Consider the following 20,182-nt stretch of genomic DNA (forward strand, 5'->3'; position numbering starts at 1 on the left):
GCAGGATATCCTGGACCGAAACGGCGTACTGGAGACCAAACAAGCTGGGCTAGCACAACACGCCCTGGCTGGATGCCTACTCTCGCATGGCACTTGCGGGGGGCTGGCCTATGTTTACTTTTGATACTTACGTATATTTAACACCAAATACTTTAAAGACTTTTACTAAAGTAGTATTTTACTGGGTGACTTTTACTTGGGTCATGTTCTATTAAGGTATCTTTACTTTTACTCAAGGATGAAGTACTAACCGAAATATGCAAATATATGCTAGAACGCGGCAATAGGATCTCGCTAGCGAGTAATTGACTCTGCCCACTATGATTAATTTGCTCCGATTTGAAACGACAAGGCCGTGGTCTATCTTGGATAAATTATAAACATATTTGACACAACTGTTCATTTGAATTACGTTTATTGTTATCTGGTTCATCAAAATATTTATTGGAGCACCACCATTTGTTTTTTTAATTGACAGAATTTCAGAGAAATTAGGCATATCTGAATTAATTTGTTGGTTTACCGTTAGTGAAAGAAACTAATCTGATTGCAGTAACATGAGACTGCCCCAAGGTGGAGTCAGAAACCGAGTTATGATGGTGTGTCACTTATTTTCTTCCGACTGCCATTACAAAAATGTTCTAACTAATAGTTGTTCCAGATTAGCATGAAGTTGTGCGTGTGTACATGGTGCCATGAGTGCTGATAATTCTTGTGCGGACGTGTCGGTACCTTTACGGAATCTCCTGAACTCGGTCCAGTGTGTTCGAGACCGAGTAAAGGGTAGCTATGTGAATGATGTTACCAGCTTTTTGTATTGATATGTTTACCATTTAGATAGCTTACTTCAATCTAGAGCCATGTGATAGCTGTTGTTAGCTAGCAACATGGTGGTAACGTTAGCTAGGAGGCTAGCTTCGCTAACGTTAACACCACCGTTTTGATGCAGATAGCAAACATGGCGTGCCTTCTGAGGGAGCTAATTAAGGATAGGGTGTTTTAGCTTCTCAAGTCTTCCTAGCTAGCTCACGGTTGCTAAAGCTATAATTAATTATATAAGTAGCTAGCTAATTAGCGTAATCAGACATTGTTCTAACGTTGTTTGTTTTTTTTCTTCAGATGGGGAGTCCAACGAGTCCAATGGGGTGTTCAACCTGTCAAACTTCTGGGATACGCTGAGTTGAGTTTTGCTTTCTTTAACACACAGCAAGATGTGTGACTCAATTGCACTGACATTTCCTTTAATATTTCCTTTGGTTATCTTTCTAAGGCTTCGGTGATAAATAAGAAAAAAAGCTGTGAATAATGCTAACCCTCCAATCCCCAGTGCAAGCAGTGAAAGCAGCCTCACAGGAAGCCACTAAACTCAGCCTTGCCTTCTCTAAGCCTCCCTTGCCAACACAAGAGGTAAAACTGAGTTTACAAATGTTTAGCTAAGTAATATGGTTCTCCTCGGTGACTGTTACTCAAGGGTACAATAGTTGTCATCATCCATAATTATTGGCCCAAAATATTGACACAAACTACTGGGAAGCTGCCACCAGCGACAGGGGGATTGCTGACAGGCACTGAGGTCAGGCATGGAAGACCACGACAGTCAGTCTCCCAATTGTGGTGGTCAATGCGTCAAACTGTAGATGAAAACACGTCAAACAAATCCCAAAACTGAAAGTCTGAAACCTTAACCAATCCCCCTCAACCCTTCTTACACTTTGCTGCTGCATTCCCCGTCTTCTCTAAAACATGGGCTTGAAGTTCAATTTTAATTGAGTTACAACCATAATGCTAGTAAACATTTTGCCATTAGTAAATGTTTCCACTTCTTCCTCCTCATCAGGATGGTGAGAAGTTTGCTGAATCCATCCAGAAGAGTGTTTTGGCACTATCCACGGTGTATTACTGGTTGCCCAAAAGCCATGGTAAGCTGCAGAAAGTGTCTGCATGTAGGACTGATATATGCATGCCTAGTTGGAATTATTACCCTGATCAATAAGGAAATATTCGGATTGCTTGAAGTCAACATAATATGGGGGGGGCTGAAGATTACAGAATCAGGTTTGTCATATGAAATAAATCCCCAAATGTATTATACAATATTTTATTTTCTCTGATATGCTCTGTGCATTGAACTGGCATGCATGATTGTTGCTGACACTCAGATATTCAGATGAAGGAAATTAAATAGTCTATAATATGCATTGCCGCATAAATGTAGAAGGACAAACCCCATTCTTCAGCCTATGTATTTATAGCCACTATGCAGCATCAGTTGGGCTATAGCTTATAGTGCTTATTGCTAATGATGTAGATGATAATAGGCACATGGTCCAATATATTAAAATTATATCATTTTTACCGATATGTTATTGGGATCATTTCTGGAGGTGCAAATTCTTTTTTAGATGGCATCAGAAACATTTAATTTGAATTAATTTTGGTGTAAAACGTATTCTCAGTTCTCAGTCAGTACATAAACATGATCCTGGAGAGGATCCTATGTAAGGGGACTGGAATTGGTCAAACTCGCAGTTTAATACATGTACAAAATTACCCTCTTTCTCTACAAGCATGATGGTCATAACTTTTTTTTTACATGAAAGGGGTGGTTAACCTGGCCTCAGAAAATCAATCTCAGATCGACTTAACTTTCAGTCATGTTTTGTTGTTGCTTTAATCCCTGAATATGCCGCCCCCAAAAAAACAAACAGATGCACCCTATTGGTTTTTAGTTGTACTCTACGGAAGCTAGTTGTCTTAAAATTCTCTCCTACTCCTTGTGTAGGTATCACATTGAGGAGACTGGTGAGAGATGCCACAGCTGAGGTGCTAGATGGCATTGTGCAACTGGTGGACGTCATCGTCAGTTCCCCACTACAGAGGTAACACTGCCCACAGCTTTGAAACAATCTACGTTGATATGCATTACAATGTTGAGGCTAGTTATTAGTTAGAATTTAAACTAAACCTTTTTTTACATGGCTATTTACTGTGTCGGATTTGTTATTGTATACATTTGGAGTGCAGGAGTTTGGAATTGAGTAATTTTATGGAGATATTTAGTCAGATACAAAACATAAACAATAAAATAATTATTTTTCAGGGTGTCCTTAGTTGTCTTTAGTAGAATTGATGCAGAGTCTTAAAGGAAAATGTTCCCAATTGTTTTTCTCACATGTATTCATTCAACCCACTGTTAATACTCTCTGAAAATGTAATTGACAACTTATTTAAGAAATCTTACTTGAAGCTCTGTCAAGTGAAATGTTTCTTCTTTGGAAATTGCCTTCAAAACTTGTAGTCTTTGCAGCCAACTTTGCTCGCTTTGACAGCATTTGGGTAAAGCTGGTGGACCAGTTTTGGAGTTGAGGCTGCTTCAAGCTTAGTTGCACAAACAATAATTTTGTTACTAAGGCATGTGTATCGCTGTAGGTAATATGCATCCAGTGACAGTTTTCATGCCCTCATTTAGCTCGATAGAGGTGGAGGGGTCAGGCCACAGTGCATTGTGGGAATCGAAGGCCTGGGAGACAGGCCAAGCTCGACGGTCGCGAGGACAAAATATTAAGTTTTTTGACGGACAGTGGTCGTTATTCTAGATTTGCCTACAACATCCACTACCGTTCTTAAGTTTGGGGTCACTTAGAAATGAGTCAAGATCACTTTCACAGTCAAATAGCAAGCTGACATCTTATACTTATACAAAAAAAAACATATATAAATGTATTAAAAAAAACATTACCCTAGTAAAAACAGTTCTGTAGGAATGAGGTTTGTGCAGTAGGCCTAATATTATTATAGCATTTTGTCTATATGTCTGACCTGCCAATATTGTTCTTCTCAGACCATATTATTTCAGAACTTGAGCTTTGATGCAAAATAGATCAGTTGGTGTAGCAATTGCAAGGTACAGCTGAACATAAATTGAAATAATTAGCTTTTTTTTTACTGGACTGATGGTCATGCTTTGAAGACAACTGCTCTAGAAAGAGCCCAGAGTTTCCGACTTGGAATGCCTAGTTGGATGACCGTTTTTGAGTTTCCAGTTGTGTTGAATGCACTGAATTCTGAGATTTGAGTTCCCATTTGTTTTGAACAAGGCATTAGTATCCGCGGAAGGAGGGATAGAGCAGCAGAGGCTGCTCATGGTCCCTGCTCTCTCCTTCCTTTCATCCGGTGGAACTGACCAGAGAGGGGACAGTCTTCCACCTGATGGAAAACCTTGAGTCGCTCTGCATCTGCCTCATGCACAAATTCATGTTGTTACTATGACCAGAGAAAGTTAAATATTCCTCAATACTAAAAGGGACATGACGAGCTGCTAATAATGAATAAAAACGCAGGGATATGGATATACTTGGCTACTCATTCATTGCAGCTGAAGTGGGAGGTGGGAGAAGTGTGTTTTGTAATAGTGTTGATTAAAAACTTAAACATGAACTGATAAAAACAAAAACTCAAATCAAATTTATTTATATAGCCCTTCGTACATCAGCTGATATCTCAAAGTGCTGTACAGAAACCCAGCCTAAAACCCCAAACGGCAAGCAATGCAGGTGTAGAAGCACGGTGGCTAGGAAACACTCCCTAGAAAGGCCAAAACCTAGAGAGGAACCAGGCTATGTTGGGTGGCCAGTCCTCTTCTGGCTGTGCCGGGTGGAGATTACAACAGAACATGGCCAAGATGTTCAGCATGGTCAATAATAATAAGGCAGAACAGTTGAAACTGGAGCAGCAGCACGGCCAGGTGGACTGGGGACAGCAAGGAGTCATCATGTCAGGTAGTCCTAGGGCTCAGGTCCTGAGTGAGAGAGTGAGAGAGTGAGAGAGTGAGTGAGTGAGAACACAGAAACACTTAGATTCACACAGGACACCGAATAGGACAGTACTCCAGATATAACAAACTGACCCTAGCCCCCCGACACATAAACTACTGCAGCATAAATACTGGAGGCTGAGACAGGAGGGGTTAGGAGACACTGTGGACCCATCCGAGGACAGGGCCAAACAGGAAGGATATAACCCCACCCACTTTGCCAAAGCACAGCCCCCACACCACTAGAGGGATATCTTCAACCACCAACTTACCATCCAAGGCTGAGTATAGCCCACAAAGATCTCCGCCATTGCACAACCCAAGGGGGGGCGCCAACCCAGACAGGATGACCACATCAGGGAATCAACCCACTCATGTGACGCACCCTTTCCAGGGACGGCATGAGAGAGCCCCAGTAAGCCAGTGACTCAGCCCCTGTAATAGGGTCAGAGGCAGAGAATCCCTGTGGAAAGAGGGGGAAATAAACTCTTTGCTGTATTCTTTGACAGTCTCTGGTCATGGTTTTAAAAGTTTGATATTCTCTTAGGCTGTTATCAAACTTTTGCTCTGGCCAGGTCGTGGAAGCTTGTAGGCACAGTGATTTGAGCTATCCGATTGGCCAGCGCAGTATCTACACTTAGCCACAGATCTCCCAGTATGCTGGGTTGGCGAAGTTTGTCTTTTCAGAAAAATGAAATCGTCCAAAATGGGAACACTTTGCCTACCCGGTGCGCAGGACTTCTGAATCAGGTGTGGCTACCACCAACGGTGCAACACAATAAAATAAAAAATTATGCAAGCCTTTATCGTTGGCTTTTCTATAAGAATGTTTGGTGAATCACTTGGGTGAACTTTGCCTTTTTAGCATGTCAACTATAGCAGTAAGCAGGTTTCGATCCAAACAGTTCAATGCAGGTTAATTACCTGACACATGGAAAAGTCAACACTGGGGTGATGGAAAAAGGAAATGTCAGTACAATTTCATAAATGCTGAAACACAATTTGTTTGTTCAACATGGTGGAATCTTTTTGTGTCAGTAAAATTAATTATGCGTGAAATGGCGATTGGAAACAGCTTTGTGTGCAAATCACACAATGATATGTTGTGGTCCTCCCACTACTACTTGAGAAAGCATGTGGTTTATTAGGCAACAGATAAAATAAGTTATGAACTTCACAGGGTGGTGAAAGTGCATGGTGATGAGCTTGATGCTTTTTTCCAATAAATATTGAGGGTTCTGTTCTGGTGACATGACGATTGATGCTTGGCTGCCATTTGACAAAAATAATCTCTCTTAGTAGCGTCATCATTTAGGCTAGCCTACCTCCACTGTATCTGCGGGCTGTTGACCAGAGCGCATGTGCAAATACGGGAGTGGGCACATTTTTTATATAATGCAACAGTTTTTGTGACAACCATTCGTAGAGTTAAATGCGATTGAAAACCATAAACTTTTATTTTTTTTAGTCAGTACATGGGAATTTAACCGAAAAATCATTTTTTAATGTGCATTACGTCATCACACACAGCCTTTTATCCACACAAGTCAATTTCATAGAAACATCTCTGGTGAAAAATGTGCGTATTGTTTTAATGCAGGTTTTTGCATGAAAATCTGTCGCCAATTGGATGGAATCCTAGCTAGTGTGTCAGACAGGAGAATTATACAGTTTTATTGAAGGACCTACAATACTTACTAAAGCTTTTTTATTTAGTTTATCACAGGAACAGCTCCAATCTACAGGTGGGGTGTGGTCAGCGTGTGACCAGTTTGCACACTTACCAAGAGGTGAGTAAACTTTACAGAATCCATCTAGTTCAGCATGTACTGAACGTTGCAGATAAAAATGACATGAATAGAGCTGGCATGATTGCTTACTGTACCTGTCAGATTGTGTGAACAAGACGTGTCTATTTCTATCTGAATGTTCCACACCGGTTTGCCCTGCTGTGAACGCAGCCCTGAGCCTCCATGTCCAGAAAAGTATACTACGAAGCAAGCCAGATCTATTCAGGTTTTTCTAAAGCTAGCCAGTTTCAGTTACCTTCCATTCCAGCTCAGGCTTCATACGTACTACGACAGTGGAAATTGCTCGTCTGCCTGCCGCTAACTCTAGCAGACTTGTAACTGCGTGTGCATGTCACACCTTGCTAGTCGAACACCGAACTCTTCAGTAAGGCGATGTTGAAACATCAATTAAGAAGTTTTGCAAATTCAGCAGGCTATCGTGTGAAATTGACTTTCAGAAGTGCCGTCTTTATTTTATTACTTTGGTGTGGTTATCAATGCACAAGCAGCTTTCTTCCCCACTAAAGTTTTACTGTGTGAAGTTTCCAATGCATTTGTCATTACTAAATGTGTAATGTGATAGGTATTTTAACATTACTATTTTTAACACAAAAACACATTTGATTTAATAAATATTTAATCACTCTTCCGCAAATCAAGTGGATGATGACGCAATCTTTGTAAGAGGGAGGGAATCTGATTTCATTGGTCCTCAACTTGCGCCTCTTGACACTTCATTCAGGTTAAATGTAGTTAGCCTACCCCGGAGCAGGTTAGATCTGAATGATTTGTTGCCAAAGAAATGTACCTGTATAAAAGGTGAGCCAATTTCATGGTACCGGTCATCCTAAATAGAACTCAAAGTTGACTAAAGTTGTCTCGCTAACTCCTCAACTTACATTTGTAGTACAGGGCTCTTTTTAAAGCAAGAATCCTTAATTGTAGCAATAACGAAGCGGCCACCCTGCTTCTGTTTTAGTTAAAAGGGGATGGGCCTGGAGAAATGTAACACTTTTCAAATTCATAGACAGCTATGGAAGGAATGACTATTTTAAGTACTGTTTTAAATGTATTTTGAGGCTAAACCGTTTGTTTACATTTACATTGTTTACAAACATTGGAGTCAAACAAGCTGATATTTTGGTTTCATCAAAGCTCATGAGGCATTTAAGTATACAGTGCTGTGAAAAAGTATTTTCCCCCTTCTCTAATTTTCTCTTTTTGATTCTGAATGTTATCAGGTCGTCAACCAAAACCTAATATTAGATAAAGGGAATCTGAGTGAACAAATAACGATTACCTACTTATTTCATAAACAAAGTTATCTAACACCCAATGCCCCAGTGTGAAAAAGTAATTACCCCACCTTACTCTTAACTGGTTGTGCCACCTTTAGCTGCAATGACTCCAACCAAATGCTTTCTGTAGTTGTGGGTCAGTCTCGCGTTGCTGTGGAGGAATTTCGGCCCATTCTTCCATGTCGCCGTGTTAAAGCAGTTCTGCATTTGTGGGTTTTCAAGCATGAACTTCTCGTTTCAAGTCCTGCACATCTCAATTGAGATTAGGTCTGGACTTTGACTGGGCCATTCCAAATCTTCAAATTTGTTGCTTTTTAGACATTTTCATGTGGACTTGATTGTGTGTTTGGGATCATTGCTTTGCTGCGCTTCAGCCCCCATACGGATGGCCTGACATTCTCCCTTAGAATTATCTGATTCAGAGCAAAATTCATGGTTCTTCTATCAAGGCAAGTCACCCAGGTCCTGAGGCAGCAAAGCATCCTCAAAGCATCACACTACCACCACTGTGCTTGACCTTTGGTATAAGGTTCTTACTGAGGAATGTAGTGTTTGGTTTTCTGCAGGCATAATGGGACCCATTTTGTCCAAAAAGTTATTTGACTCCTCTGTCCATGGAACATTTTTCCAAGATCATCCAGGTGCTTTTTTGGGGAAATGGGTCCTATTATGTCTGGCGAAAACCAAACATTTCATAATACTTGGCTCTAGTCTAGAACATATTTTTCTGACAAAGATAAGATGTGTAAGAAAAGGATAATACATTTTGATTGTCACCCAAGTAATCAAGTGTTTTATGTATAAGGAAAAACTATGCCAAAGCAATCCCAAACTGTGTACATTCTCATGTTAATACAGTATATTCCTGTATAAAAAAAATCTGTAGTGTATATAATGTCTGGCCCAGAGCCATAAATATACATGGTTAGGCATGCAACTGCTGGTGTTTTATACAGCCCTTTCTACAATCTGATTGTTACGAAAACCATAGAGCATGTCTGTGTTTGTCCATGCAGATAACCGGGCAGCAGTGCTGGGGGTCTTGGCCTCCTATATCGGGGTGGTAAAGGATGCCATAGAGGAGATGGAACAGGTGCCCTTTACTCTTTCACCAATGATGGCTTCATTTCAACTTCTCACCACATTTTCTTCAGGAAAATAACCCTTTTATAGTTGTAGCTAAACTTAATAAAAATGGCTGTACACATTTTCCATGAATACATTAGCATTTTCATTGAGCTGAAAATGTAATGTCACCTTATGTTGCCATGTCGTCTGTCTCCATATGCCCCTTTTGTATCCTATACTTGTTCGCTTGGGTGTGTTCCAATAATATATATTTTTTTTAATTCTCCTGAAGTGTACACTCATTCATTACAAAGTATTGGATTTGTGGATGCTGGAGTTTCCACCATATGTCTTGTACCAGTAATTTCCTTTCAAATCAGTGAAAGGAAGTGAACAAGTGCACACTTTCAGAGAAAGGAACAATAATTGTGACATAGCCCTAATTTATATGCTCAAATCCCCTCTCCCTCCCACTAGGCACAGGCTGAGAGCCAGGACCCATTCAGTGATGTGTTGGATGACGAGGACCAGGACTCGCGGGGCAACCAGGACACATACTGGTCCGAGGAGGACCGCCAGCTCATGGCGCCCTGCCAGGGCCTGATGAAAGCATCTGCTGCCTGCCTGAGGAAGCTGTTGTCCGCCGTCAAGGCCAATGGCAACGTAAGCATGCCAGAGACTGTGGCGCAGCTGGACGACCTGGCCGATATCAGCAAGGAGATCAGCCCCAGGTAAAAGAGGATGGTCAATTCCAAATCCACTACTAGCTCTTTCCTCACCGATGTATTTAAAGGGATGGATAAGTTAAGGCAGTTTAGTCTACATAAGTGCTTATTAGGGTGTAGAGCTAGGTTAGAGGGTTTGTTTTGGTCTTCGGCAGATGACCTTGAAGGTGTCATCAAAACAGCTCTTTAGTACTTTGGTTTGTTACTTAGGGTGTTTCTCTCAGCTAGAATGCTAGTAAAAGCTAGTCAGAGAATAAGTTATTCCATTTTGGTGTGACAGGACAAAATAGTGTACAGTGCAATTTCTAGCTTGTAACTTTACCACACCTAGTATGCGTTGACATGCCATAAAAACACTTGCTGAAAAGTACTTTATAGAGTATTTCACTTTGACAACAATTCTAGTCTAATGCACTTGTCAGAAGTACTGTAGATTATAATATGAAAACGTTTCATGGAAACTACCCCTAGCCTAGTTGATTCACCCTCATCATATGAATCATCCATTAGAGAATGGTTGAATTACACTCACCACGGAGTTATGTTTGTATGTCGCCTGTATGTAAGTGAGACTGTCATTTCTTCAAACAATCAACTTTATTCAATATCGATTAATTATTGCAATAATGAAACCGTCGACCCCACACTCCGAAGTGTGTGTTGCCGAGTGCATAACTGATAATGATAAAATAGAAATTATATAGAACTTAAAAGTGCTTAGTCAGCGCTGGTTCCAGTACTCTCATAAGCCACCGTGGTTCATCTCCTGATTATTTACACCGGATGTTTTACCACCAACCCTGGCTTAGTTTCCCAGATGACAGGATGATGAGACAATGAGGCGTTGTTCTAAACTCTTCCGGGCTATCTCAGGTCACACACACCACATCTTGTCTATGGAATGCAGTCTGTAGGTTTTTATCAGTTATTGTCAACTCAAGCTACAGTTGAAGTCGGAAGTGTACATACACTTAGATTGGAGTCATTAAAAATCATTATTCAACCACTCCACAAATTTCTTTTTAACAAACTATAGTTTTGGCAAGTCGTTTCGGACATCTACTTTGTGCATGACACAAGTAATTTTTCCAACAATTGTTTACAGACAGATTATTTCACTTATTCACTATCACAATTCCAGTGAGTCAGAAGTTTACATACACTAAGTTGACTGTGCCTTTAATTAAACAACTTGGAAACTTCCAGAAAATGATGTCATGGCTTTAGAAGCTTCTGATAGGCTAATTGACATCATTTGAGTCAATTGGAGGTGGACCAGTGGTTATATTTCAAGGCCTGCCTTCAAACTCAGTGCCTCTTTGCTGACATGGGAAAACCAAAAGAAATCAGCCAAGACCTCAGGAAAAAAAAAGTGTAGACCTCCAATTCTGGTTCATCCTTGGGAGCAATTTCGAAATGCCTGAAGGTACCATGTTCCTCTGTACAAACACCATGGGTCCACGCAGCCGTCATAGCTTTCAGAAAGGAGACACGTTCTGTCTCCTAGAGATTGAACATACTTTGGTGAGAAAAGTGCAAATCAATCCCAGAACAACAGCAAAGGACCTTGTGAAGATGCTGGAGGAAACAGGTACAAAAGTATCTATATCCAGTAAAACGAGTCCAATATCGACATAACCCGAAAGGCCGCTCAGCAAGGAAGAAGCCACTGCTCCAAAACCGCCATAAATAAACCAGACTACGGTTTGCAACTGCACATGTGGACAAAAATCGTATTTTTTGGAGAAATGTTCTCTGGTCTGATGAAACAAAAGTATAACTGTTTGGCTATAATAACCATCATTATGTTTGGAGGAAAAAGGGGGAGGCTTGCAAGCCGAAGAACACCATCCCAACCGTGAAGCATGGGTGTGGCAGCATTATGTTGAGGGGGTGCTTTGCTGCAGGAGGGACTGGTGCACTTCACAAAATAGATGGCTTCATGAGGAAGAATAATTATGTGGCTATATTGAAGCAACATCTCAAGACATCAGTTAAAGCTTGGTTCCAAATGGGTCTTCCAAATGAGCAGTGTACAATGGGTTACCAACATATTCAAATAATGATTGGTATATTTTCATTAGTGTTGTTTTGATGAATTTATTCATACTATTTCATCATTCCACAAGATGTGTATATATATATAGTCGAGACACAAATCTAGGGTTGCTACCCAAACCAGCTTTCTATTGGTTCCGTTGCCAGAATTTCTGTTATTTTTCTATGGACACAACCCAGTTGTTTGGGATGCTCTGGATCGTGTACGAAAGCGAGTTCCAGTTCCCGCGAATATCCAGCAACTTTGCACAGCCATTGGAGAGGAGTGGGACAACATTCCAAAGGCCACAATCAACAGCCTGATCAACTTTGTACAATGAACTGATATTGTTGCATGTTGCGTTTTTATATTTTTGTTGAGTGTATTTATAGGACAGGCGCCTATCAGTAATAAAGTGTTTTTGGAGATTATCTGCAGATAGTCATCGAATGTTTTCATAATTTATGTTGAATCATCACTGCAGGAACAATAGGTAGTGGAGAGAGCCTCATTCTGGTCCAAAATATGGTAAAATAAAGCAGATTGAAGGTTTTAAAAGCAACTTGTATGGTATTATTACAAATTCAGCAAGAAAAGAAACTTACCTTTTTCAGGACCCTGTCTTTCAAATAATTTGTAAAAATCCAAATATCTTCATTGTAAAGGGTTTAAACCTTGTTTCCCATACTTGTTCAATGAACCATAAACAGTTAACCTCTCTGGGATATGTGGCACGCGTCAGAGCACCAAATTCAAATAAATTACCATCAAAATCTAACTTTCATTAAATCACACATGCAAGATAGCAAATGAAAGCTTCACTTGTTGTGAATCCAGCCAACATGTCAGATTTCAATAAGGCTTTTCGGCGAAAGCAAAAGATGCTATTATCTGAGGATAGCACCCCAGTAAACAAAAATAAGCATATTTCAATGACACGCTGAAATAAAAATATAATTCATGCTTTAACTTTGACGAGCTTCTTTTGTTGGCACTCCAATATGTCCCATAAACATCACAATGGTCCTTTTGTTCGATTAATTCCGTTGGTATATATCCAAAATGTCAATTTATTTGGCGCGTTTGATCCAGAAAAACACCGGTTCCAACTTGCGACTACAAAATATCTCAAAAGTTACCTGTAAACTTTGCCAAAACATTTCAAACTACTTTTGTAATACAACTTTAGGTATTTTTTTGAACGTAAATAATCGATAAAATTGAAGACTGGGTGATCTGTGTTCAATACGGGAGGAAAACGAACTGTAGCTAGCTTTCTGGTCACGCGCCTCTAACAGTACACTTCAAGTTACCCTCGTTCTGAACAGCCGTACTTCTTCATTACACAAAGGAAAAACCTCAACCAATTTCTAAAGACTGTTGACATCCAATGGAAGCTGTAGGAACTGCAAGAAGGTCCCTTAAAAATCTGGATTCCCAATGAAAACCCATTGAAAAGAGTGACCTCAAAAGAAAAATGTAAAATCTGAATGGTTTCGCCTGCTAAATAAGTTATGTTATACTCACAGACATGATTCAAACAGTTTTAGAAACTTCAGAGTGTTTTCTATTCAAAACTACCAATAATATGCACATCTTATCTTCTGGGGATGAGTAGCAGGCAGTTGAATTTGGGCATACATTTCATCCGGATGTGAATATACAGACCGCTGTGACCAAGAAGTCAATGAACATGCACCTGTGGAACGGTCGTTAAGACGCTTACAGACGGTAGGCAATTAATGTCACAGTTATGAAAACTTAGGACACTAAGGAGGCCTTTGCACTGACTATGAAAAACACAAAGAAAGATGCCCAGGGTCCCTGCTCATCTGCGTGAACGTGCCTTAGGCATGCTGCAAGGAGGCATGAGGACTGCAGATGTGGCCAGGGCAATAAATTACAATGTCCGTACTGAGACGCCTAGACAGCGCTACAGGGGAGGCAGGACGGACAGCCGATCGTCCTCGCAGTGGTAGACCACGTGTAACAACACCTGCACAGGATCGGTACATCCGAACATCACACCTGCGGGACAGGTACAAGATGGCAACAACAACTGCCCGAGTTACACCAGGGGTGCACAATCCCTCCACTGGTGCTCAGACTGTCCGCAATAGACTGAGAGAGGTTGAACTGAGGGCTTGTAGGCCTGTTGTAAGGCAGGTCCTCACCAGACATCATCGGCAACAACTTTGCCTATGGACACAAACCCACCGTTGCTGGACGTGCTCAATGGGATTGAGATCCGGGCTCTTCATTGGCCATGGCAGAACACTGACATTCCTGTCTTGCAGGAAGTCACGCACAGAACATGCTGGAGGGTCATCTCAGGATTAGCCTGCAGGGAGGGCACAACATGAGGGCGGAGGATGTCTTCCTTGTAACGTACTGCGTTGAGATTGCCTGCAATGACAACGTTCACGCAGCCCGGATCTCAATCCCATTGAGCACGTCTGGGACCTGTTGGATCGGAGGGTGAGTGCTAGGGAACCACCAGAAATGTCTGGGAACGTGCAGGTGCCTTGGTGGAAGAGTGGGGTAACATCTCACAGCAAATCTAGTACAGTCCACGAGGAGGAGATGCACTGCAGTACTTAACACAGCCTGTGGCCACATCAAATCTATATTTCTTTTTTTATAAAGCCCTTTTTACATCATCTGATATCTCAAAGTGCCACCCCCCCCCCCTTTGTTCAGGGACACATTATACTATTTCTGTCACATGTCTGGAACTTGTTCAGTTTGTCTCTTGTTGAATCTTATGTTCATATTAACACATGTTAAGTTTTCTGGGGGGAAAACTCTTTTTTTTGCCGAGTTTATATTGATATAGGCCTACTGATTTTGATTAGTGTCAACAATGCAGTTAACTGCTGCTTTCTGTGCAGCAAAGCCTGCTTCATTCATCAATCATAATTGTAGTTCATGGGCGCCTGGATTTGTCCACACCCTCTTTTCTACAATCTGGCGGGGGGTTTGCATTTTTAACAAATTTTCTGCAATTCTGTGTTTCTCAACAGAGAATCCATGTTTATTTGACAAAACACATGTTTTCTTACATTTTTGCCACAAACTAAATCGAAACAGTAGACTAGTTTTTCTGACTAGATTAATTATCTACCGTCTTCCCTCAAAGTCCCAACCAGAGATTTGACAGGTCTGAAATCTTACCAACTTTGTGCCTAAACTAGGGCTCTCCAACCCTGTTCCTGGAGACCTACGGTCCTGTAGGTTTTCACTCCAACCCTAATCTCGCACACCTGATTCTAATAATTAGCTGGTTGATAAACTGAACCAGGTTAGTTACAACTGGGGTTGGAGCAAAAACCTACAGGAGGATAGCCCTCCTGGAACAGGGTTCGAGACCCCTGGCCTAGACGATATCTCAAACAACACTCTGAATTAATAAATGTTCAATAATTGTAATGTCATGTCTTTCTACTCAATAACACAACACATTTGACCAATCTGGGAGGTAAAGTAATTCAAGTATTCAATAATCTTGCTGTTTATTTCGGATGGAATCCAATTACACCCCCAGCCCGGAACTCCCTGGCTGGCTATTTTTTCGATTTGGCTGGCTACTCTATATACTTATACTCCAAAACAAGTACAGACAAGCTGTTCGTGGCATAAAATATGTCTACCAAATAAAAGGAGTAGTTTCTTCTGAATGCAATGGTGTAGCTACAATCAGACTGTACAGTCAGCTAAAAATGACATGCATCGCTCAAGAGATTAGATCCGGGGGCTATTGACAGATCTATATATAAGAGAAATGAAAAATGCAGGAGCAAGTAATCAGAATCAGGAGCAAGTAATCTGGAGTCCAATGAGCAGGATTTCTGTGAATTTCTGGAATTTTGCAACCATAGACACAGCAACATTCAAGGAAACTGGGTTTTGGCCCCTTGCCATCAAGTACATGAAGCAGCAAAAGTCATTTTTAAATAAAAAGTGCACATTTGGTAGCTAATTGGTGCACAATTAGGAAGCAGGTTGATACAACTACACTGAATGCCAGATATGCTCATGTAATGACTGAGAATAGTTTGTTCTCATGCTTGTGCATCATTAGCCAATGTGTATATAGTGCCCACACCAGACACTGACCTTGGACGAGGTCACAGTATATGATCGATCTAGTAATCTTTGCAATACGCTTAACTCAGGAACCAACACTTGTTTATGGGGTTGACCTTTGACTCTCTCTGTGTGCTTCCAGTGTTGATGACCTGGTACTCAGTCTCTACCCACCCATGGATTACTCAGGAGTGGATCAAAACGTAAGGCGCTTGGATCATTTGTGTCAGACAGTGTATATAATTAAGTGATTGTACCTCAGTCATGATGAAAGTTGTGCTGTTTAATTGGAAGTGGTGGATCCAAATGAATAATAACATTATTTAAATGTTTTACTTTGTTAATGCTATTAGGATTTCCTTATTGAAAGGCCTTGTTGAAGTAGTTGAAACACAATAGAGGAGGAGACAGACAACTTGGCATGTTGTATACTTAATGTACTTAATTTATTTTCTGTTTAAGTGTGTTTGGGATGGCTTGTATTGTTAAAGCAACATTTACTTTTATGATGTTTCTTCCAAACGCTCTCTGTCTTCTTTCCAGGCATGTAAACTGACCGTGGTGCTAAAGAAAGTGTTGGATATCATCAGGTGTGTATAGAAGGGCCTGTTTGTCTGTGTGAGCCACGCAGACAGTGTTATGTTTTGACCTGTTGGCTACTGAAACATCCACTTGGCAGGGCTTATCTATAAATTATTCTTAATAAAAGACCTGATAGAACTGGCTTCTAATGTCAGACAGTACAGTCGTGGCCAAAAGTTTTGAGAATGACACAAATATTAATTTCCACAAAGTTTGCTGCTTCAGTGTCTTTAGATATTTTTGTCAGATGTTACTATGGAATACTGAAGTATAATTACAAGCATTTCATTCATGTCAGAGGCTTTTATTGACAATTACATGAAGTTGATGCAAAGAATCAATATTTGCAGTGATGACCCTTCTTTTTCAAGACCTCTGCAATCCGCCCTGGCATGCTGTCAATTAACTTCTGGGCCACATTCTGACTGATGGCAGCCCGTTCTTGCAAAATCAATGCTTGGAGTTTCAGAATTTGTGGGTTTTTGTTTGTCTACCCACCTCTTGAGGATTGACCACAAGTTCTCAATGGGATTAAGGTGTGGGGAGTTTCCTGCCATGGACCCAAAATATCAATGTTTTGTTCCCCGAGCCACTTAGTTATCACATTTGCCTTATGGGAAGGTGCTCCATCATGCTGGAAAAAGCATTGTTATTCTTCAAACTGTTCCTGGATGGTTGGGAGAAGTTGCTCTCTGAGGATGTTTTGGTACCATTCTTTATTCATGGCTGTGTCTTCGGTGAAATTGTGAGTGAGCCCACTCCTTTGGCTGAGACGCAACCCCACACATGAATGGTCTCTTTACTGTTGGCATGACACAGGACTGATGGTAGCGCTCACATTGTCTTCTCCGGACAAGCTTTTTTCCAGATGCCCCAAACAATCGGAAAGGGGATTCATCAGAGAAAATGACTTTACTCTAGTCCTCAGCAGTCCAATCCTTGTACCTTTTGCAGAATATCAGTTTGTTCTTGATGTTTTTCCTGAAGAGAAGTGGCTTCTTTGCTGCCCTTCTTGACACCAGGCCATCCTCCAAAAGTCTTCGCCTCACTGTGCGTGCAGATACACTCACACCTGCCTGCTGCCATTCCTGAGCAAGCTCTGTACTGGTGGTGCCCCGATCCTGCAGCTGAATCAACTTTAGAAGACGGTCCTGGCGCTTGCTGAACTTTGGTGCCCTGAAGCCTTCTTCACAACAATTGAACTGCTCTCCTTGAAGTTCTTGATGATCCGATAAATGGTTGATTTAGATGCAATCTTACTTGCAGCAATATCCTTGCCTGTGAAGCCCTTTGTGTGCAAAGCAATGATGACTGCACGTGTTTCCTTGTAGGTAAACATGGTTGACAGAGGAAGAACATTGACTCCAAGCACCACCCTCCTTTTGAAACTTCCAGTCTGTTTTTCGAACTCACTCAGCATGACGGAGTGATCTTCAGCCTTGTCCTCATCAATTCACACCTGTGTTAATGAAAGAATCACTGACATGTCGGCTGTAACCTTTTGTGGCAGTGCTGAAATGCAGTGGAAATGTTTTGGGGGATTCCGTTCATTTGCATGGCAAAGAGGGACTTTGCAATTCATCTGATCACTCTTCATAACATTCTAGAGTATTCACAAAATCCCATCATACAAACTGAGGCAGCAGACTTTATGAAAATTAATATTTGTCATTTTCAAAACTTTTGGCCACGACTATACAATGGTAGCGGATGAGCTACAGTCTACCGAGAGCCATCATAGTTGTAGGGAGGAAGCCAGCCATCACACTTTCATGAGAGAAATAATGACTTAAGTTGCTCTTTAAATCACATCTCACTTAAACTCTGTCTCAATATTATTAGTTTTCCATCAAGGGGACCAGTCTGAGAGGATTTGATAAGTGGATGAACGAGGGAAGGAAGAAAATTATTGCTTTTTAGTGTACTCTACTTTGACACAGCCTTCTTGTCCTCCTCCCTCAGGGTGAGTCACGTGTGTTTAGAAGCAGACCTGAACTGGGTGCAGTTTCTGAATGGGGCCCTGGATCACAACCTACAGAAGATCAAAGCTCTGATTCAAGGCTCCAGCTAGATGATGAGTGGAGGGTGTGCGTGAGGTGAATGGAGACAAAGGTGTGTGTGTGTGTACACGTTTATGTGTGAAGAGGACTGTGGCCATCCTCTGACCCTGAGCTCAATGGACTTTGTTGAATGTTACACAAGTGTGTTTACTTCCCCCTTGTGTACACACACTATACATCATTAAGACAGCAGACATATTTGCAAAATGTAAAAATCTTGCTTCATGTGTGTATAAATATTTATAGATTAATTTTGGCTTTACCACTCATCTAGCTGGATGTTTTGCAGTGGCATAAGTCTGTTTGGAGATCTTTAATCAACAGGCTTGACTTTGCAAAGAACAATAACAAGATGCCGTTTGCATAGAATTTGTACACAGTCAAACTACAGTATTATACATTGAGGGAAAGCGATTTCTGTGTACTTCTGCTGCCCACTTTTTGGAAATTAGAATTTTTGCTGAATATTGTTCAACAATGAAGACCATGCTATAAAATATGATTTTATTAAATTACAATGACCGGCACTTTTGTAAATACAAAATAAAAGTAACTCTCCTTGCACTCAAACATGAGCAGGATTACATTTCTTTTTCAGAAGTGGTTCTCGTTATTCTTCACAAGGGCTTTACGGTCTCTTGTCTGTAGACACCGGTCACATTGCAGCTTGCCTTAATATCTGTGAATTGGCCACTAGCTTCTTTGGAGTGAAGGGCACCTGCACACGTACCTGATGCCCTGGTTTTAGCAGAGAAAATCTGAGACATGTACAAATTATACCTCCAAAATATTTTTAGACTTCTAAACTACAAACACACACAAGATTGTGTGTAAAATATCACAGATGAGAGATCTCAAAGCTTTAACCACATGGATGATGGACATGGATGAATGCATGTCCTTTCAAGTTTAGCCAAGAGCTCAATCTCTCATGGGCAGACTACATAAATGGTATTGTCAAAAGATTGAGATATGACAACTAATGAGCAAACGTAGTTCAGGTGCTCTGGTTTTCTGTCACTGGTTATTTAGACATAAGGATTGTGTGAAGGTAGTGCTGAAAGTGGGGGAAGGGATTTCAAGCGGGAAGTTTTTGGAAGGGGGGTGTTGGCTGACAGTTTCTGTTTAGAGGGGTGGAGACTTCGCTAGTCTCGTTTAGTATTTCTCCTGCCAGAACCTAATCAAGCATCTGAGGCAATTCCGTGAGACTTTAGTTCTGGGTTTCCAAGATTAAGAGCTAAATTGGTTCCACATGGATATTTAGGTTTTATGACAAACTGAAACCTAGTTCGTAAAGCCATCAGAGAAGTGTCACATCCCACTGGGCACAAACTGGTTAAATCATCACAATTTGTCGATGTAGAATCTGTAGCAAATACATTGGATTTGAAAGTAAACTGTTTTGAGGGTAACATTTCATCCGTGATTGTCATGGTAACCAATTTTCTACAAGGTTTCTATGTGTACCTTTTTGAAACAACGTCAGATCTTCAATGTAATATCCACGTTAAGGAAAGAGACGGTGTGCAGCACCTCCTACTGGAGAGTTTCTCTTCAGCTATTCCTTCAGTGTCCCATCCATGGATTTAACTTAGCCCAGCACTATTTAGCTTTGCTATTGTCACTGACTATTACCAATGTGCTATTGTGAGAATGATTTGAGGAATCTCCACTTAATAGATTCACTGTTGCTATTGAAGTTATTCCAAAGGGTAGGTTCAA

The 20,182-nt window shown here is 40.9% G+C and overlaps 1 protein-coding gene across 1 annotated transcript; it reads left to right on the top strand.

The window, feature by feature from the left end:
- The first annotated feature begins 616 nt into the window (after positions 1–616).
- ccndbp1 (cyclin D-type binding-protein 1) lies at positions 617–19,046 on the top strand. The gene is made up of 11 exons (XM_035778520.2): positions 617–783; positions 1,120–1,179; positions 1,328–1,407; positions 1,838–1,919; positions 2,783–2,879; positions 6,530–6,603; positions 8,918–8,994; positions 9,447–9,700; positions 15,961–16,021; positions 16,362–16,408; positions 18,363–19,046. Exons 1-11 carry the CDS (start codon positions 696–698, stop codon positions 18,469–18,471), a joined length of 1,029 nt encoding a protein of 342 aa, XP_035634413.1. The 5' UTR covers positions 617–695; the 3' UTR covers positions 18,472–19,046.
- The last annotated feature ends 1,136 nt before the right edge of the window (positions 19,047–20,182 follow it).

Source organism: Oncorhynchus keta, chromosome 10, assembly GCF_023373465.1.
Source record: "Oncorhynchus keta strain PuntledgeMale-10-30-2019 chromosome 10, Oket_V2, whole genome shotgun sequence".
Taxonomy (NCBI): Eukaryota; Metazoa; Chordata; class Actinopteri; order Salmoniformes; family Salmonidae; genus Oncorhynchus; species Oncorhynchus keta.

Bases quoted from the DNA above. Each gene is read 5' to 3' on its own strand.
- ccndbp1 (XM_035778520.2), top strand. From the start codon at position 696: ATGAGTGCTGATAATTCTTGTGCGGACGTGTCGGTACCTTTACGGAAT. The intron at 2,880-6,529 runs GTAACACTGCCC...TTTTTTATTTAG, and splicing joins GTCAGTTCCCCACTACAGAG to TTTATCACAGGAACAGCTCC. The intron at 6,604-8,917 runs GTGAGTAAACTT...TTGTCCATGCAG, and splicing joins GTTTGCACACTTACCAAGAG to ATAACCGGGCAGCAGTGCTG.